The following is a 23,475-nucleotide window of genomic DNA, read 5'->3' as shown; positions in this document are numbered from 1 at the left end:
TAGATGCCACTGCTTGCCAGTGATGGCCGCTTTGCCAGCGATGGCCACTTGGAATGGTAATTCTGTTCTTTGCTGAATTAATATGTGCTTCCCGGCTCTGTCTTACTCAGCTGCTCTCGGATGCCACCAGGCCCGTTGAAGAAGAGGACTTCTCACCTCAAGTCAGAGATGTGAGTACCACATGAACAAATCCCTATTACTCAATCATTTTTGCATCATAAAAGACGATGGACTTGAAACCTAGACATAGCTTGACATCTTAAGCAAAGGGTGGTATAGGGTGGCAGGTAGCCTAGCGGTTAGAGCGTTGGGCCAGTAACCGAAAGGTTGCTGGTTCGAATACCCGAGCTGACAAGGTGAAAATCTGTCTGTGCCATTGAGCAAGACATTTAACCCTAATTTCCTCCAGGGGCGCCATACTATTATGGCTGACCCTGTAAAACAACAGATTTCACTGGACCTATCTGGTGTGTGACAATAAAACATAAAATAACTAGTTATTACATTATTTGCTATATGTGATAATAGCTAACCAAGGTCTAGTTGGTGGCTGCATTGTGTGTTTTTTGCTCTAAAGTATGTTGGTTTCAGGAGGCCACATTGAAGTTCATAATCTGTATACAGATGGACCCAAAAAAATCTTTTGACTTTTGGACTAAAGTTGTCATGCGATATTGTGCTGTAGTAGAACCATAGAAAGTGTCCGTTTCCGAATACCCGTACTTGTGTTCTAAATGGTAGGCATTTTGTGTATGCGAACATTTTTAGTTTTATGAAATGTAGAAAGTTGAGTGCTTTACATGCCAGGATGTCATACTCATTTCGGCTTTTCATCTAGTACAATTCGCTGCACACTATTTAGGAAGACAAGACCTACGTGTGTTTGACAACAGCTGATAATCAGCTGATGGGATGCGCTGGACCAAAATGAACAAAATGCGGTAATCAACGCAATTGCACATTCTCAGTATGATGAGCCTGGTGTGCTGAGATTTGATTACGGCATTCATTTGTACTAAACGGTGTGTTCTAAATACTATGTAGTACGATTAGTAGCCAGAATGCAGTTTAAGTAAGTAGTAGGCAAGCCAGATTTCAGACACGGCCAGTGACTTGTTTTGTCAGACTTTTGTTTTTGTCAGTTATGGCAGATATATATATATATATATATATAGTAACAGTCAAAAGTCTGGACACACCTACTCATTCAAGGGTTTTTCTTTATTTTTACTATTTTTTACATTGTAGAATAATATTGAAGACATCAAAACTATGAAATAACACATATGGAATCATGTAGTAACCAAAAAAGTATTAAACAAATCAAAATATATTTTATATTTGAGGTTCTTCAAATAGCCACCATTTGCCTTGATGACAGCTTTGCACACTCTTGGCATTCTCTCAACCAGCTTCATGAGGTAGTCACCTGGAATGCATTTCAATAAACAGGTGTGCCTTCTTAAAAGTTAATTTGTGGAAGACCAAGTCCATATTATGGCAAGAACAGCTCAAATAAGCAAAGAGAAACGATAGTCCATCATTACTTTAAGACATGAAGGTCAGTCAATCCAAAAAATGTCAAAAACTTTGAAAGTTTCTTCAAGTGCAGTCGCAAAAACCATCAAGCGCTATGATGAAACTGGCTCTCATGAGGACCGCCACAGGAATGGAAGACCCAGAGTTACCTCTGCTGCAGAGGATAAGTTCATTGCCAGCCTCAGAAATTGCAGCCCAAATAAATGCTTCAGAGTTAAGTAACAGATACATCTCAACATCAACTGTTCAGAGGAGACTGTGTGGATCAGGTCGTCATGGTCGATTTGCTGCAAAGAAACCACTACTAAAGGACACTAACAACAAGAAGAGACTTGCTTGGGCCAAGAAACATGAGCAATGGACATTAGACAAATTGGAGATTTTTAGTTCCAACCGCCGTGGCTTTGTGAGACACGGTGTGGGTGAACGGATGATCTCTGCATGTGTATTTCCCACCGTGAGGCATGGAGGAGGAGGTGTAATGGTGTGGGGGTGCTTTTCTGGCGACACTGTCTGATTTTAGTTAGGTTTCAAGGCACACTTGACCAGCATGGCTACCACAGCATTCAGCAGCGATACACCATCCCATCTGGTTTGGGCTTAGTGGGACTATTATTTGTTTTTCAACAGGACAATGACCCAACACACCTCCAGGCTGTGTAAGGGCTATTTTACCAAGAAGGAGAGTGATGGAGTTCTGCATCAGATGACCTGGCCTCCACAATCCTCCGACCTCAACTCAATTGAGATGTTTTGGGATGAGTTGGACCGCAGAGTGAAGGAAAATCAGCCAAAAAGTGCTCAGCATATGTGGGAACTCCTTCAAGACTGTTGGAAAAGCATTCCAGGTGAAGCTGGTTAAGAGAATGCCAAGAGTGTGCAAAGCTGTCATCATGGCAAAGGGTGGCTATTTGAAGAATCTCAAATATACAATATTTTGATTTGTTTAACACTTTTTTTGGTTACTACATGATTCCATATGTGTTATTTCATAGTTTTGATGTCCTCAGTATTATTCTACATTGTATAAAATAGTAAAAAATTAAGAAACACTGGAAACTTTTGACTGGTAGTGTGTGTGTGTGTACACACACACACACACACACACACACACACACACAGTGGGGAGAACAAGTATTTGATACTTTTTTTATTTATTTTTTATTTCACCTTTATTTAAGCAGGTAAGCCAGTTGAGAACAGGTTCTCATTTACAACTGCGACCTGGCCAAGATAAAGCAAAGTAGTGCAATAAAAACAACACAGAGTTACATATGGGGTAAAAAAAACATAAAGTCAGAAATACAACAGAAAATATATATACAGTGTGTGCAAATGTAGCAAGTTATGGAGGTAAGGCAATAAATAGGCTATAGTGCAGAATAATTACAATAGTATTAACACTGGAATGCTAGATGTGCAAATAGAGATACTGGGGTGCAAAAGAGCAAAATAAATAACAATATAGGGATGAGGTAGTTGGGTGGGCTAATTTCAGATGGGCTGTGTACAGGTGCAGTGATCGGTAAGGTGCTCTGACAACTGATGCTTAAAGTTATTGAGGGAGATAAGAGTCTCCAGCTTCAGAGATTTTTGCAATTCGTTCCAGTCATTGGCAGCAGAGAACTGGAAGGAATGGCGGCCAAAGGAGGTGTTGGCTTTGGGAATGACCAGTGAGATATACCTGCTGGAGCGCAGACTACGGGTGGGTGCTGCTATGGTGACCAATGAGCTAAGATAAGGCGGGGATTTGCCTAGCAGTGATTTATAGATGGCCTGGAGCCAGTGGGTTTGACGACGGACATGTAGTGAGGACCAGCCAACAAGAGCGTACAGGTCACAGTGGTGGGTAGTGTATGGGGCTTTGGAGACAAAACGGATGGCACTGTGATAGACTACATCCAATTTGCTGAGTAGAGTGTTGGAGGCTATTTTGTAAATGACATCGCCGAAGTCAAGGATCGGTAGGATAGTCCGTTTTACGAGGGCATGTTTGGCAGCATGAGTGAAGGAGGCTTTGTTGCGAAATAGGAAGCCGATTCTAGATTTAACTTTGGATTGGAGATTCTTTATGTGAGTCTGGAAGTTGAGTTTACAGTCTAACCAGACACCTAGATATTTGTAGTTGTCCACATACTCTAGGTCCGACCCGTCGAGAGTGGTGATTCTAGTCGGGTGGGCGGGTGCTAGCAGCGTTCGATTGAAAAGCATGCATTTAGTTTTACTAGTGTTTAAGAGCAGTTGAAGGCTACTGAAGGATTGTTGTATGGCATTGAAGCTCGTTTGGAGGTTTGTTAACACAGTGTCCAATGAAGGGCCAGATGTATACAAAATGGTGTCGTCTGCGTAGAGGTGGATCTGAGAGTCACCAGCAGCAAGAGCGACATCATTGATATACACGGAGAAAAGTGTCGGCCCAAGAATTGAACCCTGTGGCACCCCCATAGAGACTGCCATAGGTCCAGACAACAGGCCCTCCGATTTGACACACTGAACTCTATCTGAGAAGTAGTTGGTGAACCAGGCGAGGCAGTCATTTGAGAAACCAAGGCTATTTAGTCTGCCAATAAGAATGCGGTGGTTGACTGCCGATTTTGCAGGTTTTCCTACTTACAAAGCATGTAGAGGTCTGTAATCTTTATCATAGGTACACTTCAACTGTGAGAGACGGAATCTAAAACAAAAATCCAGAAAATCACATTGTATGATTTTTAAGTAATTAATTTGCATTTTATTGCATAACATAAGTATTTCATCACCTACCAACCAGTAAGAATTCCGGCTCTCACAGACCTGTTAGTTTTTCTTTAAGAAGCCCTCCTGTTCTCCACTCATTACCTATATTAACTGCACCTGTTTGAACTCGTTACCTGTATAAAAGACACCTGTCCACACACTCAATCAAACAGACTCCAACCTCTCCACAATGGCCAAGACCAGAGAGCTGTGTAAGGACATCAGGGATAAAATTGTAGACCTGCACAAGGCTGGGATGGGCTACAGGACAATAGGCAAGCAGCTTGGTGAGAAGGCAACAACTGTTGGCGCAATTATTAGAAATGGAAGAAGTTCAAGATGACGGTCAATCATCCTCGGTCTGGGGCTCCATGCAAGATCTCACCTCGTGGGGCATCAATGATCATGAGGAAGGTGAGGGATCAGCCCAGAACTACACGGCAGGACCTGGTCAATGACCTGAAGAGAGCTGTGACCACAGTCTCAAAGAAAACCATTAGTAACACACTACGCCGTCATGGATTAATATCCTGCAGCGCACGCAAGGTCCCCCTGCTCAAGCTGGCGCATGTCCAGGCCCGTCTGAAGTTTGCCAATGACCATCTGGATGATCCAGAGGAGGAATGGGAGAAGGTCATGTGGTCTGATGAGACAAAAAGAGCTTTTTGGTCTGAACTCCACTTGCTGTGTTTGGAGGAAGAAGAAGGATGAGTACAACCCCAAGAACACCATCCTAACCATGAAGCATGGAGGTGGAAACATAATTATTTTGGGATGCTTTTCTGCAAAGGGGACAGGACGACTGCACCGTATTGAGGGGAGGATGGATGGGGCCATGTATCGCGAGATCTTGGCCAACAACCTCCTTCCCTCAGTAAGAGCATTGAAGATGGGTCGTGGCTGGGTCTTCCAGCATGACAACAACCCAAAACACACAGCCAGGGCAACTAAGGAGTGGCTCCGTAAGAAGCATCTCAAGGTCCTGGAGTGGCCTAGCCAATCCAATAGAAAATCTTTGGAGGGAGCTGAAAGTCTGTATTGCCCAGCGACAGCCCCGAAACCTGAAGGATCTGGAGAAGGTCTGTATGGAGTAGTGGGCCAAAATCCCTGCTGCAGTGTGTGCAAACCTGGTCAAGACCTACAGGAAACATATGATCTCTGTAATTGCAAACAAAGGTTTCTGTACCAAATATTAAGTTCTGCTTTTCTGATGTATCAAATACTTATGTCATGCAATAAAATGCAAATGAATTACTTAAAAATCATACAATGTGATTTTCTGGATTTTTGTTTTAGATTCCGTCTCTCACAGTTGAAGTGTACCTATGATCAAAATTACAGACCTCTACATGCTTTGTAAGTAGGAAAACCTGCAAAATCGGCAGTGTATCAAATACTTGTTCTCCCCACTGTGTGTGTGTATGTATGTATGTATGTATATATATATATATATATATATATATTTTTTTTTAAAAATATTTAACCAACAGCAAACAGTTTTTACATCTTTCCTCCATTGAAGGCTGTGATAACGTCAAACGGAAAGCTTACTCCAAAGTTTGAATACATTGAAGAACTTCGTGAACGTAGGTAAGATTGCATGTCAATATATCTAGTGGTTTGACTTTGAGAATGGCTTTCTTGTTTTAATGACTGATGGCATATTTTGTGCATTTGTTAGATGTTTTAAGTGTCACTGTGTTATAACTGTAAGCTATAAAAATAGTCGCACACTATATATAAACTCCCAGTAATTTATTGGGTAAAACACCAACGTTTCTTCAGGGTAATGTCATGAATGCTTGAACCTGGTCATGTAGACAAACAGTGCAATTAGTGCAACCAATGACAATAGTGAGTGGTGTGTCATAGTTATTAGGTTGATTAGAATGAAATTAGTGAAACTGTTAAGAGCATGTTGAATATATTAAGCTATTGTAATCACATGGGAACATAATTAAATATTGTATATAATATTAGCATCAACATATTGTACATTATAGTTTAATTTAATTTCACTCAATTTCAATATAAAAACTCAGCAAAAAAAGAAACGTCCTCTCACTGTCAACTGTTTATTTTCTGCAAACTTAACATGTGTAAATATTTGTATGAACATAAGATTCAACAAGTTCCACGGACATGTGACTAACAGAAATTGAATAATGTTTCCCTGAACAAAGGTGGGGTCAAAATCAAAAGTAAGTCAGTATCTGGTGTGGCCACCAGCTGCATTAATTACTGCAGTGCATCTCCTCCTCATGGACTGCACCAGATTTGCCAGTTCTTGCTGTGAGATGTTACCCCACTCTTCCACCAAGGCACCTGCAAGTTCCCGGACATTTCTGGGGGGAATGGCCCCAGCCCTCACCCTCCGATCCAACAGGTCCCAGACATGCTCAATGGGATTGAGATCCGGGCTCTTCGCTGGCCATGGCAGAACACTGACATTCCTGTCTTGCAGGAATTCACGCACAGAACGAGTAGTATGGCTGGTGGCATTGTCATGCTGGAGGGTCATGTCAGGATAGGCCTGCAGGAAGGGTACCACATGAGGGAAGAGGAAGTCTTCCCTGTAACACACAGCGTTGAGATTGCCTGCAATGACAAGCTCAGTCCGATGATGCTGTGACACACCGCCCCAGACCATGACGGACCCTCCACCTCCAAATCGATCACGTGGCTGGGTTTGTGCCCATAGACGATGTTGTTGCCGGTGATGTCTGGTGAGGACCTGCCTTAAAACAGGCCTACAAGCCCTCAGTCCAGCCTCTCTCAGCCCATTGCGAACAGTCTGAGCACTGATGGAGGGATTGTGCGTTCCTGGTGTAACTCGGGCAGTTGTTGTTGCCATCCTGTACCTGTCCCGCAGGTGTGATGTTCGGATGTACCGATCCTGTGCAGGTGTTGTTACGCGTGGTCTGTCACTGCAAGGACTATCAGCTGTCCGTCCTGTCTCCCTGTAGCACTGCCTCAGGCATCTCACAGTACGGACATTGCAATTTATTGCCCTGGCCACATCTGCAGTCCTCATGCCTTCTTGCAGCATGCCTAAGGCACGCTCACACAGATGAGCAGGGACCCTGGGCATCTTTCTTTTGGTGTCCTAAGTTTTCATAACTGTGAACTTAATTGCCTACCATCATGTTAGTGTCTTAACGACAGTTCCACAGGTGCATGTTCATTAATTGTTTATGGTTCATTGAACAAGCATGGGAAACATTGTTTAAACCCTTTACAATGAAGATCTGTGAAGTTATTTGGATTTTTACGAATTATCTTTGAAAGACAGGGTCCTGAAAAAGGGAAGTTTATATTTAATTGTTTCAAATTTCATAATTGTTTTGTTACATGTCATCTTTTAGTTGAACCATAATGCGTAATAAGCAACTTCAACAGGGGTAACATTTTGGCTGTACACTGATAAGCTGTAGAAATAATATATTCATTTATAAGACTTGTTCATACAAAATAATTGTTCATAAGAAGGGCCTGAGGTCAGTCAATATTCAGACCACTAGGGGTTAATGTTTTTAGATGGGAGATCCAGTAGGCCTCCCTCTGTAGTAGTAGGATCTCGATGTTACCTCCTCTCCTTGGTAGAGTAACATGCTCAATGCCTGTGTATTTGAGGGAGGACATAGGATGGTTAGCTTCAACAAAGTGAGCTGCTACTGGATAGTCAGTGTTCTTACACCTGATTGAGCTGCGGTGTTCAGCTATGCGTTGTTTTAATTGTCTTTTCATTTGTCCTATGTAGGCTTTCCCACATGAACAGGTGATAAGATGACTCCCTTTGTCTTGCATGAGATGATACGCCTAACAGGTATTTTTCGACCTGTATGTGGGTGTCTGAAGGATGTTTTTGTAATGCTATTGCACTGTGCGCATGAGCCACATTTGTAGTTCCCATTTGGAAAGGGTGTCTAAGTGGGCTCAGTGGGCAGGTACGATCTCATTAAGCTGTCCCCAATATTGAGGCCACGCTTAATTTTTTTGTCTGATTGCAGAATATGCCAGTGCTTTTTCAGGATTGCTTTAATTTTCTCTGAACACTTGGTGTACTTAATGCAAAATACTGTTGCATTGTTGTTTCTTTGGTTTAGTTTTGAGCAACTCCTCTCTTGGTTTTGGGGAATGTATCATCATTGTAGCATCAAGAGTTTTGTCCTTGTAGCCTCTCATTTTGAATGTATCTGTCATTTTCTTAGCATTGCTGTCAATCTGATGCGTTTAACCCTGCATAACTGGCTATATGGTAGACCATTCTTGAGGGGAATGGGATGCATACTATCCGCACTTAGCAGGGTATTGTGGTTTGTGTGCTTTGTGTATAAGTCTGTGTGTAATGCATCATTCTCTTTGATGATTCTTAAGTCCAGGTAGTTAATTTTTTCTCATCAGTCTACATGGTGAATTTGAGATATTCAGAGTTTGGAATTAATTTAGTTCCTGCTGACTTCCTTCCCAGAACACAAAGACCTGATCTATGTATCTCTTCCGTAGGAGGATTTTAGAAAGTAGGGGGCATGTCTGTTTTGTAAATGTGTGTTTCCTCAAATTGTCCCACATACAGGTTCGCATAGTTGGGGGCAAAGGGGGAGCCCATGGCTACACCCCTGTGTTATAAGAAAATAGATTTTACTGTTGAAGTCAGTGATGTTTAATATGTGCTTTCTTTCATGTTATAATTATTAAAAAGCATTTGTCTATAATAATACCTTTGATCTGAAAATGCATTTCCTGCACAAATTGTATGCTAGTTTGGTAAGCTTTATGTTGTTGGCGTTGTGTTTTCCAATAAATACATCTTTGGTAAATATGCCTGTCACATCATAAAGGTAAAGCTACCAATCTAAGGAAGAAATCTCTAAAGATTCCTTTACAGGTAAAATGTTCACTTGTTTTCACGTATTTTGACAATTAGATTAGTTTGTAGTCTCAGTTTGTAGTAATCATACTGTAGCATAACATAGGCATAGCATAGCATTAGCATAGCATAGCATACCCAGTGAGCAGCATAGCAAATGCAGCAATAGACTGCATGTGCTTAAAAGCTTGTTATTCCCCTTCCTCATTGTCTGGTCGAGCTCAGGCTTAAAGGTCCCAAACAGTCATTCTGATTCCCATGTAAAATAGCCTTTTGAGTGACTAAAACATCACCCATAATATTTTTCCAGATTAAAAAAATACTCAACATTTTAGAAATTACTTTCTCTCAGGTCAAACTACCAGGAAGACTGAAAAGACAGACTGAGTGGGCGGGAAGCTAGTAGGCTGAGTGGGCGGGGAGCTCACCTTGACTGGCGGTTCTTTGAAAACGCCTATGTCAAGCAACATGGATGCAGTGTTGCAGTAAGATTCTCAAGCAAATGTGCTGATACACAAAGCAACTCAAACAATATTGAAATTGCATGCAACGTCCAATCCTGTCATACACCGCATCATGGTTTCACAAATGATTTGTTTATCCAACTGTTTGGTTATTGTAAAAGCATCAATATAGACAAAATGTTGGATGTATAATTTAGCTAGCTAGCCCAAATGGAATTGTCAGTACTGTTTATCAAGCTAGCTAGTTCAGGGACCATCAATAAATTACACAATGTACTGTAAATGAGACAATATTTTCATGTTTCATGCACACCTTTTAGTTTTCTCATTAAATGCTTTGAATATTTGTATATGAATTTCGACAATTTATAGTTGGAGGTTAAGTCATTGAAATTTGGAGCAATTGGAATTTTAACATATTGTACCATGTACAGGTAAATGCAAAAATAAAGGAAATACCAAAGGTGTCGGAATAGGGCGTTGGGCCACCGCGAGTCAGAACCGCTTCAATGCACCGAGGCATAGATTGTACAAGTGTCTGGAACTCTATTGGAGGGATGCGACACCATACTTCCTTGAGAAATTCCATAATTTGGTGTTTTGTTGATAGTGGTGGAAAACGCGGTCTCAGGCGCGCCGCTCCGGGATCTCCCATAATTATTCGATTGTGTTGACATCTGGTGACTGAGACGGCCATGGCATATGGTTTGCATCGTTTTCATGCTCATCAAACCATTCAATGACCACTCGTACCCTGTATATGGGGGCATTGCCATGGTAGCCAAAATAATGGCCTGCTCAGCATTTTATACATGACCCTAAGCATGATGGGATGTTAATTGCTTAATTAACTCAGGAACCACACCTGTGTGGAAGCACCTGCTTTCAATATACTTAGTATCCCTCATTTACTCAAGTGTTTCCATTATTTTGGCAGTTACCTCTACATTTGTGTAATTTACCAATTGTCCCTAACTAGCCCCATAGGTATATCCACAGTGAACCCAAATTTACCACGGTCATTATGATTGAGTCGCGTGCAGCTGCACTCCGAATTGATGATTACTTGTGTGTTGCCTGCTGTGTGCATGTGGGCAGGATTAAAACAAACCCAACCTTCATTTACATTGCAATACAGTCACGACCACAAGTCTCACAAAACTCCGTTTTGGACGAGACTGACTTTATGACCATAATTATCCTATTTACACGTTGGTCAATTTTGATATTAGAATAAATATTTCGGACACATTTCGGTGCCACAGGCTGTTTTCTAAATGAGAAGTTGGTTTTTAATGGCAGTTGCTCTTTAAATGCATGGGAGTGTATTTGGGCCAGTGTATTTAAGTATTTTCAAATACATTCCAATATTCAACTACCTGTTTTTTCAAATAAAGGTTATCTGAATACTTCTTTTGAAATGAAATGAAAAGTAATTTAAATACCTGAAATAGTATTTGAACACAGGTCTGGCTTTGATTGATGTAATATACATTATCACAGTGCATCAGCTTGGGTTTTTCACTAAAACTCTGAATGTCTTTCATTATTAGTGTGATTTGCTCGGCTGTAAGATGCTAGCTCCATTGGTTAAGTACTAATTTCTTAGGAGGATGCTATTAAAACTGGATCATTTATATTAAATCATTTTGTACCATATCTGCTTGGTAAGAAAATCCCACCTTGGTTATAATTCTGAGCAAGATTGCTTGTGTTCAGGTTCTCATTATGCGTGTGTGTGAGAAAGAGGGAGATGAACTATGGATTTGTGTGTGTGTGTGATGGTTTTATTCTGTGCTCTCACTGTGTATGAACCCCTTACCCTCAGTGAGCAAGCAAAGATCATGAAGAAGAGTGGAATGAAACGAGTGCTACTACTGGGCTCAGGTTATGTGTCGGGCCCTGTCATCGAGTACCTCACCCGGGACATAGGGACTCAAGTCACTGTAGGTAAGGCTCTGAAAAGGAAATGGTGCACCATACTCACTATATTCACAAATACCCAGCTGATGATGAATTAGTTATTCAAATGTTTAACTGGATGCACAGCAAATGTATCGTGTACTCATTTTAGCTCATTTAAATCTAAGCTGTATCCCCGGCCCATTTTGTTTTCAAATGTCAATTTTACTCAAAGCTTTCACCCCTCCCATCTCTCTCACAGCTGTTATCTATGTCTCCTTGTGTTCTAGCATCAGTGTTGTTGACCCAGGCAGAGGAGTTGGCAGGGAAATACCCCAACACCATCCCAGTCATGCTGGATGTCACCAGTCAGGAGGGCCAGCTGGAGTCCCTGGTCAAAGACCATGACTTAGTCATTAGGTACACACACACATACACATACACATACACATATAAACACACACAGGGTCTCCACCGAGCTAGGTAAATCTGCTTTTAGGTTTAATACATTTCATCTTGACGTTCTGGTGCTGTTTGGGCAATTTTAAAGTATTGAATGGGGATATATTTGTGGATGAATGGAACTGTTTTTCAGGATGATTTGCAATGTTTTATTTGTTTTTACCATGACTGTCAGGAGTGGAGTGTAGTGGGATGTGGAATCACACGCAGGACACAGAGATATAAATCCAAAGGTCTTTTAGTGAAGTCCGTAGTACACGCCCAACACGGCAACAGGCCACAGGCGAAATGAAACGCACACTAAACTGTACAAAGTAAGTGTGCACAACGTGCAGGACTCTCTATACAACACGAAATAAGAGAGAACAAAAATCCAGAGGACCAAACAACCACACGACAGTCGAACAATTACACACAACACCTGACCTAACACAAGGAACTAAATAGGGTGCCTAATGAGACTAAACACTAAACAGGTGTGACAAACAGACAAAACCAATCAAACATGAAACATCGAACGGTGGCAGCTAGTACTCCGGAGACGACGACCGCCGAAGCCTGCCCGAACAAGGAGGAGGGGCCGCCTCGGCCGAAACCGTGACAATGACTGTGTTTTTGTATTCGTTTGTGTGTATATACAGTACCTGTCCAAAGTTTGGACACACCTACTCATTCCAGGGTTTTTCTTAATTTTTACTATTTTCTACATTGTAGAATAATAGTGACGATATCAAAACTATGAAATAACACATATGGAATCATGTAATAACCAAAAAAGTGTTAAACAAATCAGAATATATTTTATATTTGAGATTCTCCAAAGTAGCCACCCTTTGCCTTGATGAAAGTTTTGCACACTCTTGGCATTCTCTCAATCAGCTTCACCTGGAATGCTTTTCCAACAGTCTTGAAGGAGTTCCCACATATGCTGAGTACTTGTTGGCTGCTTTTCCTTCACTCTGCGGTCCAACTCATCCCAAACCATCTCAATTGGGTTGAGGTGGGGGCAATGTGGAGGCCAGGTCATCTGATGCAGCACTCCATCACTCTCCTTTTTGGTAAAATAGCCCTTACACAGCCTGGAGTTGTATTGGGTCATTGTCTTGTTGAAAAATAAATGATAATCCAACTAAGCCCAAACTAGATGGGATGGCGTATCGCTGCAGAATGCTGTGGTAGCCATGCTGGTTAAGTGTGCCTTGAATTCTAAATAAATCACAGACAGTGTCACCAGCAAAGCACCATCGCACCTCCTCCATGCTTCACAGTGGGAAGCACACATGCGGAGATCATCCGTTCACCTACTCTGCGTCTCACAAAGACACGGCGGTTGGAACCAGAAATCTCCAATTTGGACAGATTTACACCGGTCAAATGTCCATTGCTCGTGTTTCTTGGCCCAAGCAAGTCTCTTCTTCTTATTGGTGTCCTTTAGTAGTGGTTTGTTTGCAGCAATTCAACCATGAAGGCCTGATTCACGCAGTCTCCTCTGAACAGTTGATGTTGAGATGTGTCTGTTACTTGAACTCTGTGAAGAATTTATTTGGGCTGCAATTTTGAGGCTAGTAACTCTAATTAACTTATCCTCTGCAGTAGAGGTAACTCTGGGTCTTCCTTCCTGTGGCGGTCCTCATGAGAGCCAGTTTCATCATAGCGCTTGATGGTTTTTGCGACTGCACTTTTCCGGATTGACTGACCTTCATGTCTTAAAGTAATGATGGACTGTTGTTTCTCTTTGCTTATTTGAGCTGTTCTTGCCATAATATGGACTTGGTCTTTTACCAAATAGGGCTATCTTCTGTATAGCCCCCCCCCCCCCCCCCCCCCCACCTTGTCACGACACAACTGATTGGCTCAAACACATTAAGAAGGAAAGAAATTCCACAAATGAACTTTTAATAAGGCGCACCTGTTAATTGAAAAGCATTCCAGGTGACTACCTCATGAAGCTGGTTGAGAGAATGCCAAGAGTGTGCAAAGCTGTCATCAAGGCGAAGTGTGGCTACTTTGAAGAATCTCAAATATATTTCGATTTGTTTAACACTTTTTTGGTTACTACATGATTCCATATGTTATTTCATAATTTTGAAGTCTTCACTATTATTCTACAATGTAGAAAATATTGAAAATAAAGAAAAACCCTTGAATGAGTAGGTGTCCAACGTTTTGACCGATAGTGTATGAATGCGTGTATGTGTGTGTGTTTAATGTGTATTTTATATTGTATTATACAGGGCGCATTTGGAAAAGAGACCTAGGTCTCAATATGTCTTCCCTGTCAAAATAAATGTTAAATAGAATTTAAAAACACATACACACGAGGTGAATGAGAGGTGAAAATGTGTCATTGTCACATGTACTCTGCCATTTATGTTTCAGTATGCTGCCGTATGGGTATCACCCTGTGATCGCCAAGCACTGCATCAACAAGAAGGTGAACATGGTGACTGCCAGCTACCTGAGTCCAGCCATGAAGGACCTCCAACAGAGGTGGGAGAGAAGTGTATGGGGAGTAGAGGAGATTCCTCTAGTTGTTAAAGTAGGAGTGAGAGGGATAGGGGTTAGGGGAAAACATATCTATGTAGAAGTGGAGATTAAATGGAGAATGTGTTTCATCTTGTCTTAAAGGCCCAGTGAAGTCAAAACGTGATTTTCCTGTGTATTATACACTGAGTATACCAAACATTAGGAACACCTTCCTAATATTGAGTTGCATTCCCCCTTTTGCCCTCAGAACAGCCTCAATTCGTCCGGACATGGACTCTACAACGTTTTGAAAGCATTCCATAGTAATACTGGCCCATGTTGACTCCAATGTTTCCCACAGTTGTGTTAAGATGGCTGGATGTCCATTGGGTGGTGGACCATTCTTGATACACACAGGGAAACTTTTGAGCGTGAAAAACTCAGCAGCATTGCAGTTCTTGACACAAAACGGTGCGCCTGGCACCGACTACCATACCCCGTTCAAAGGCACTTCAATCTTTTGTCTTGCCCATTCACCCTCTGAATGGCACACATACACAATCCGTGTCTCAAGGCTTAAAAATCCTTCTTTAACCTGTCTCCTCCCCATCATCTACACTGATTGAAGTGGATTTAACAAGTGACATCAATAAGGGATCATGGCTTTCACCTCGATTCACCTGGTCAGTGTATGTCATGGAAAGAGCAGGTGTCAATGTTTTGTACACTCAGTGTATATATTTCCACACGACGAGGTGTATAATACTGTGAAAATTATGATAATGCCCTTTTAGAGTAAGAGCTGTTTGAAAAGACCGCCTGAAATTTAAACCTGTTTAGGTGGGATGGAGTTTTGGCTTGCCTGGCGACATCACCAGGCGATATAAGTTAATAAACCAATAACAAAGAGAGTTTCAAACCTCTCTGCTAATGACAGTGAGTTTTCAGGTTACATATCCCTCCCATTAGGCTCGTCCAATTAGGCCCCTCACTCAGACCACTCCCAGACAGTCCTAGCAAAATTCTTGCTTGAGAAATTGCTCTTTGCTAAGAAGCTATTTTTGTTTCTTTTTGACGATTGTTTTTATTAAACACAAATCACAGTAAGGTACTGAATTTTTACCCAGAAATTATTTGATATTGAGATAAAAATGGCTGCATTGGACCTTTATTGCTAATCATGGGCTATTTAATACACAATTGACTAGATGTAAGCTACAGGCAGGCACCAAGACACTTGATCTTATTGCTTGAGATGGCATTAGTCAGAATAAGCTACTGGTCAAGTGAATGTATTATCTCTACGTGTGGCTGAGTGTGTTTGTCTGTGTGTTTCCTTTCAGTGCTGAGGAAGCTGGCATCACCATAGTGAATGAGATGGGCCTGGACCCTGGCATCGACCACATGCTGGCTATGGAGTGCATCGACCAAGCCAAGGCGGACGGCTGCACTGTGAGTGAAACGTGAGGGAGATTGTGAAAGAATCTAGTATAAGTGATTTGTGCGTTTGAGAGCGAGTGTTTTGGTGATTGTGGCATCTGTACACATACGGGATTGTGTGTGTGTGTGCTGTGCATATAATGAATGATTGAGCGTATGTCGAAGGGATGAGTGGCATCTTGTCAGTTTCCTTGGCAGTCATATTGATTGCGGGCCCAACAGATTGAAACACCATGTGTCTTCGATTTGTTCATTTTCCCCCCATCTTGATGAGAAGATGAACGGACTGTACTATCACACAGGAAAATTGACAAATGTGCCAGCATGTTGACAACGCATTTGACTAGTCAATGCACAAAACATTTGATAAATGTGGATGTGCAAATTGTGTTTTAAATCAATTTACGTGTGTGTGTGTGTGTGTGTGTGTTTTAGATTGAGTCATACAGTTCATTCTGTGGTGGACTCCCTGCACCAGAGTGCTCAGACAATCCTCTGCGCTACAAATTCAGCTGGAGTCCTTACGGAGTCCTCCTCAATACCATCAGCCCTGCCATCTTCCTCAAGGACAACAAGGTACAGTAGCCATCTAGGATCAGCAGATCCTCCCCAAATCCTAAACTTAACCATTAGGGACGGGATTGCAAAACTGTCCCAGGATCAGTGTCTAGGAGTAACTTCATCCTCCTCTGTGTCCCCCAGGTGGTGAGCATCCCAGCGGGCGGAACTCTGATGGAGTCTACGGCTCCCATGGACTTCATGCCTGGCTTCAACCTGGAGGGCTTCCCCAACCGCGACAGCACCAAATACGCTGAACAATACGGCATTGAGTCGGCCCACACACTCATCAGAGGAACACTCCGCTTCAAGGTACTGCCAACACCAGGGTGGTGAGTATGGCGTTACTGTCAATCTCGATAGTTCTGTGTCACTTTGGATAAATCTTGTATTTCTGTCCCACAGGGTTTCTCCAAGGCCATGAGTGGCTTTGTGAAGTTGGGTCTGATCAACACTGACCCCTGCCCCATGGTAGAGCATACCTCTGCTCCTGTCTCCTGGGTAAATATAATGATACTTATAACAGCTTTAAAAGACAAGTTAACTTTTTTGGAACCAAATCTCAATTTTTTACCCTTTTTTTTTTCTTTTTGCCATTTCACTTGGTTTTGAGAAGCATACTCCACCAGTGATATACTTCTTCAGGCTCGTTCTGCAGATGCAGGGGCACAGATAAAACATAAACAAAGGCTCCAAAAACACCCAAATACATCCTTTGAGAAACAGCAACGCTCTCAGTATAGTGATGCAGGTCTTTAGATGTTATACACATTAAATTGGCATTCTGAACTTTATCCTTAACGGTATATTCCATTTTGTTGGACTCGACCGATACTTTTCAGTGTGCTTTCTCGTTCCCATTGTGGTGATTAAAGCCTGTGCATGCTCACACACAGAGAAGTATTGCTCAATTCCAACTAAATTGAATATAACGTTGGGGATTGAGGTATTTTACATAAAGAATTTAGATTTAAAAAAATTAGAACTTGTCCTTTAATTTACTTTTAACTTAATTTAGAATATGCTTTTCATAAATGGTTATTAAAGTACCAGGATACACCGAGCAAACGCTGCATCACACTAGAGCTACAATGCAGATTTGATTGACAAGACTGAACAAAAAAGATTTTAAAAAATCCCTGTGCAACAGAAAGAGATGCTGTGTATACAGATGGGCTTGCCCCTGTCTACCAATGACGAGGCATTTGAGGGAGCAGTCTATGACCGCATCGGCCAAGACGACTTCAAGATGGAGACACTCAAATGGTGAGAGGCTCAAGTCCTGACCAGATACAGTGAGGGGAAAAAAGTATTTGATCCCCTGCTGATTTTGTACGTTTGCCCACTGACAAAGAAATGATCAGTCTATAATTTTAATGGTAGGTTTATTTGAACAGTGAGAGACAGAATAACAACAACAAAATCCAAAAAAACGCATGTCAAAAATGTTATGAATTGATTTGCATTTTAATGAGGGAAATAAGTATTTGACCCCTCTGCAAAACATGACTTAGTACTTGGTGGCAAAACCCTTGTTGGCAATCACAGAGGTCAGACGTTTCTTGTAGTTGGCCACCAGGTTTGCACACACCTCAGGAGGGATTTTGTCCCACTCCTCTTTGCAGATCTTCTCCAAGTCATTAAAGTTTTGAGGCTGACGTTTGGCAACTCGAACCTTCAGCTCCCTCCACAGATTTCCTATGGGATTAAGGTCTGGAGACTGGCTAGGCCACTCCAGGACCTTAATGTGCTTCTTCTTGAGCCACTCCTTTGTTGCCTTGGCCGTGTGTTTTGGGTCATTGTCATGCTGGAATACCCATCCATGACCCATTTTCAATGTCCTGGCTGAGGGAAGGAGGTTCTCACCCAAGATTTGACGGTACATGGCCCCGTCCATCGTCCCTTTTGATGCGGTGAAGTTGTCCTGTCCTCTTAGCAGAAAAACACCCCCAAAGCATAATGTTTCCACCTCCATGTTTGACGGTGGGGATGGTGTTCTTGGGGTCATAGGCAGCATTCCTCCTCCTCCAAACACGGCGAGTTGAGTTGATGCCAAAGAGCTCCATTTTGGTCTCATCTGACCACAACACTTTCACCCAGTTCTCCTCTATATCATTCAGATTCATTGGCAAACTTCAGACGGGCCTGTATATGTGCTTTCTTGAGCAGGGGGACCCTGCGGCGCTGCAGGATTTCAGTCCTTCACGGCGTAGTGTGTTACCAATTGTTTTCTTGGTGACTATGGTCCCAGCTGCCTTGAGATCATTGACAAGATCCTAGTTCTGGGCTGATTCCTCACCGTTCTCATGATCATTGCAACTCCACGAGGTGAGATCTTGCATGGAGCCCCAGGCAGAGGGAGATTGACAGTTATTTTGTGTTTCTTCCATTTGCGAATAATCGCACCAACTGTTGTCACCTTCTCACCAAGCTGCTTGGCGATAGTCTTGTAGCCCATTCCAGCCTTGTGTAGGTCTACAATCTTGTCCCTGACATCCTTGGAGAGCTCTTTGGTCTTGGCCATGGTGGAGAGTTTGGAATCTGATTGATTGATTGCTCCTGTGGACAGGTGTCTTTTATACAGGTAACAAACTGAGATTAGGAGTGTGCTCCTAATCTCAGCTCGTTACCTGTATAAAATACACTTGGGAGCCATAAATCTTTCTGATTGAGAGGGGGTCAAATACTTATTTCCCTCATTAAAATGCAAATCAATTTATAACATTTTTGACGTGTTTTTCTGGATTTTGTTGTTGTTATTCTGTCTCTCACTGTTCAAATAAACCTACCATTAAAATTATAGACTGATCATTTCTTTGTCAGTGGGCAAGTGTACAAAATCAGCAGGGGATCAAATACTTTTTTCCCTCACTGTACCATTCAAAATGTTGTACTCATATCTTTGCTAAATCCAGGGGTTAAAGTTCTCCGTCACTACGACGGATTTCCGTCATATGGATCCCAACGTTGTATCTGTCCCATTTTATGGCATCTGTAAGTGCACTAGCAGCGCCATTGAGACCGATACAACGTTGCGATCTCTATACATCTCTATGCCAGTGGTTCCAAACCGGTGTGACGCAGCACACCGGTGTGCCTTGAGGAACTCTCAGGTGTGCCGCGAAACTTTTCCTGATCTTGATTTAAAAAAAATGTATACTCACTTATAAACGTGACCTGTGGAATGCACATGGAATTTTGACTTGGGAGCACTAGTTTGATATTACTGCACTGTCGGAGCTAGAAGCACAAGCATTTCGCTAAACCCGCAATAACATCTGCTAAACACCTGTATGTGACAATACAATTTGATTTGATTTAGTGCCGGTCAGATAAAACATTAAATAGCACATGGTTACATCTGTTTCGTTGGTTCAAGTCCAGTGCACTCAGGCTGTTAGATTTGTATAATTTGAGGGGCGCGCATTACGAGCAACGTTATTTGTATAATTTTACTTTGATAGTCTTACCAGAGACATTTATTTCTTAATATATGGCTCTGGACTTAGTTAAAGAAACAAACGGAGCAGGGCTTTGTGTCTGGTTGCACCTTTACAATGCAGAAAACCTCTCGTCTGTAGCCCAAACCGTTCAAAACTAAAGACCTATTTTACCAGAGCTAAAAAAACTACATTTCTGGAGCAGATTCGCGGGACGCTCTTATAGGGGAACATTAAAATTGACCATCATGATTAAGGAACTATCAAAACTATGAAAATATTTCAAATAAACCCTATTTAATCTATTTAAAAAACTTTCTCACAGAAAGTTGATTTGCATTATGAATTAGATGAGATGGAGGTCATTGTCAGTAAATAATCGAATAGGGAAATGTTAGGTGTGTCACAACTTTATATCCCATCAAGGTGTGCCATGGTTCAAAAAAAGTTTGGGAACCACTGCTTTATGCAACAACAGGACAGAGAATCAGGAAGTGGATAGAACCTCGTTTCTTATAATTATCAGTAAATGTAACACGTTTAAAAATATCGATTACTATGTATAGCTTTGTAAGACTATAAATGACCAACCACCCAGCTTTGGAGTAGTTAGGTATATTTCCCTTGTTTTGAGAGGAACTGGCTACTGTACCGGGACACTTCCAGCAATTGTGCTGAGCTAACGATATTCTAACTTCAATAATCTCCAAACTGCACGCAGAGAATTGGTCTGACCTCTGGGTAGTAGAAAAACCACCTAGATCTCGAAATCTCGCAGTATCCCTTTAAAGGGGCAAAGGCATTTTAAAAGGGCAATGACATACTTAGGAATAGAAACTAAAATAATGAATAATGTAATAATAATAATAATAATTAATAACAATCAGAATCAGAATGTTTTGTCCAATGGGGTAAATATGCAAATGGACAAAACCCCATGCTTCAGCCTATGTATTTATAGCCACTATGCTGCATCAGTTGGGCTACAGGTGATAATGCTTATTGCTAATAGCACATCTCATAATATAGTCCAATATGTTCAAATAATTTTGCATCATTTTTACCAAATATGTTATTGGGCTCATTTCTGGAGGTGGAAATTATATTTTAGATGGTGTCAGCATAATACAATTTTCATGAATTTTGGAGTAGAATGTCCTTTTAAAAAGTCACCAGAACTGAGCATCTCAGTACTCCTACATACAAATTATACTGGGGAGGACCAAAGGGACTGGAATTGGTCAAACTTGCAGTTTAATACATGTACAAAATGATCCACTTTCCCTAAAAGCAGATGGTCATTACTTATTTTACATGAAAGGGGAGGTTAACTTGGCCACAGACAATCGATCTGAGAGCGACTTAAAGGGATACTTCGGGATGTTGGCAATGATGCCCTTTATCTACTTCCCCAGAGTCAGATGAACTTGTGGATAGTATCTCTGTGTCGAGTATGAAGGAAGTTAAGAGGTAATTTCGCTAACCAGTGCTAACTAGCGTTAGCGCAATGACTGGAAGTCTATGGTTATCTACTAGTTAAGTTTCAGTCATGGGATTTCCTTTAACCTCTGTAAATGTCTTAATTAATACTGTTTCTGTGGTCAGGTTCGGGATGCTGAGTAAGGAGGCCGTCCCCCATGCAGACACCATGCTGGCTTCGCTGGCTAAGCACTTAGAGGCCAGGCTCTCCTTTGGTAAGAGGGGCAGAAGTTATCTCTCTACTCTTTTACTGCCACAAACACCAATATGTATATCTTTCTCCATACTCCTTATATTCCTCCTTCTCCTACTTTCTTTATAGCAGTAAAGATTATTAAAAAAAGAGTATAACCCTCTCTCTCCTTCTCGGTCCGTCTGTGTCCTCTCCTTTAGATAAAGGCGAGCGGGACATGGTCATCATGAGGAATGACGTGGGCCTGCGCCACTCCACAGGCGAGCTTGAGACCAAGCACATCAGCCTGGTGGTCTACGGGGACCCCGACGGCCACTCTGCTATGGCCAAGACCGTGGGCTACCCCGCTGCCATCGCTGCTCGCATGGTGCTGGATGGTCAGTAGGGTAGCCTTGAGTCCTCATTGCATTTGTCATGTCTGAGATGTTAAGAATGGTTTAGGGAGGCAATCGGCCATTTTGCTGAAGACGAATGGACAACCCTAACATGTCTGTAAAAGTAAAGTGAAAACTGACTTTCAATCTGCAGGAGAAATCAGTACAAAGGGACTGGTGGTGCCAATGACTAAGGACATCTATGGACCGGCTCTGAAGAGACTGCAAGAGGAGGGCTTACAGTTCACTTCAAAAAGCACCATCCAAGAGTAGTAACTCATGTTACTTGTCTCAATAGTGTATATTGACTTCCTTTCCTGGTGTCCTCTCCTTCATCTACACTGATCCAAAAAAGACCACACAGATGAAGAAATACAGTTCTATTCTTCAATTCAGTTGAATTATTTCAGTACAGTGCAGATAAAGGAAAGGAGATGAGGAAACGAGCTAGTTTAAACAATTGAGAAATAGTCGTAGACTCAACACCAAGACCGATGGGAAATACAGCCAATCAGTAGCTGTGTACCAAGGCACAGAGAAACCAGTTGCATCTCCATAGTCCCAAGTGACTTCCTCTGTTCATCGCCATCCCTTCATCTGTGCTGATCTGAAAAGGCAGGGTGGTGAAGGCAATATGGTAGAAATCTCAGGAGGACAGGAGACAAGGAGAGGAAGCCTCATTAGGCTATTGAATGATGCACCCTGACTTTCTGCTTGTTTCAAAGGCATTTCCTCAGAGCATTGCCTGACCTCAACCAATTTATTGTTTCAACATGTGGCAAATAGAACAGTTATGTTGCAGGTGAACAGTTTCCAAGCAACTGGGTTCTTTAAGGCTGTACAATTCTTGACATGGAGAACCACAAAACTTGCAGAGTGTCATTATTATAACATGATGTGACAATCCGATAATCTTTGCAGACCTGCTCACCCAAAGGGTCTTTCCTTGACCAGCTGCTGCACAGTTCCACAGGTTTTTACATATTGATGTGGTTATCTGATCATTGTTGATGATAACACTCAGACAATCAAGATGCTAGAAATATCAGTGAATGTGTACAGTGCCTGCTCAAAAACAGACCAGTGAGTAAGTTGCAAGTGAATAATGTATCTCACCACTGTCATATAATACTAGCCTGGGCAACTTACTCAGAAGAACATGTAGTTGTAGTAACTCAAGAGCCTCTGAACAATTTTTAAACGTACTGTAGGTTAAAGAAGGATTTCTAAGCTTTGAGACATGGATTGTGTATGTGTGCCATTCAGAGGGTGAATGGGCAAGACAACAGATTTAAGTGCCTTTGAATGTGGTATGGTAGTAGGTGTATAATCTGGACATAAATGGTTTGCTTCAGATACATAAATAGATTCAGATATTTGACAAAATAAATAGTGTTTTAAGTCATTTAGTTTGGGATCTTTAAATAAGAGTCAACATAAATACATCGGTTTTGCTCTTAAATATATCTGCACACTATTTAGGAGTTGTACACAAATACAGTAGGTCAATTTCAAACTATTGCCCCAAAAGTAGCCATGGTAGGTTTTTGGG

The 23,475-nt window shown here is 41.7% G+C and overlaps 1 protein-coding gene across 1 annotated transcript; it reads left to right on the top strand.

The window, feature by feature from the left end:
- Positions 1-110: 110 nt before the first annotated feature.
- Positions 111-23,328, top strand: LOC311122127 (alpha-aminoadipic semialdehyde synthase, mitochondrial-like; the record flags this gene model as incomplete). Its single annotated transcript, XM_084196533.1, has 13 exons — positions 111-170; positions 5,798-5,865; positions 11,438-11,559; positions 11,802-11,931; positions 14,353-14,463; positions 15,783-15,891; positions 16,315-16,455; positions 16,582-16,749; positions 16,843-16,938; positions 17,588-17,703; positions 21,483-21,571; positions 21,750-21,926; positions 22,078-23,328. Coding segments are annotated over 13 exons (1,506 nt in total), but the record flags the coding sequence as incomplete, so codon positions are not given.
- Between the last annotated feature and the right edge of the window lie 147 nt (positions 23,329-23,475).

This window comes from Coregonus lavaretus, assembly GCF_964263955.1.
Source record: "Coregonus lavaretus genome assembly, contig: HAP1_SCAFFOLD_2193, whole genome shotgun sequence".
Classification (NCBI taxonomy): Eukaryota; Metazoa; Chordata; class Actinopteri; order Salmoniformes; family Salmonidae; genus Coregonus; species Coregonus lavaretus.
Note: the sequence above shows the minus strand (reverse complement) of the source record. Positions and strands in the feature narration are given on the sequence as shown.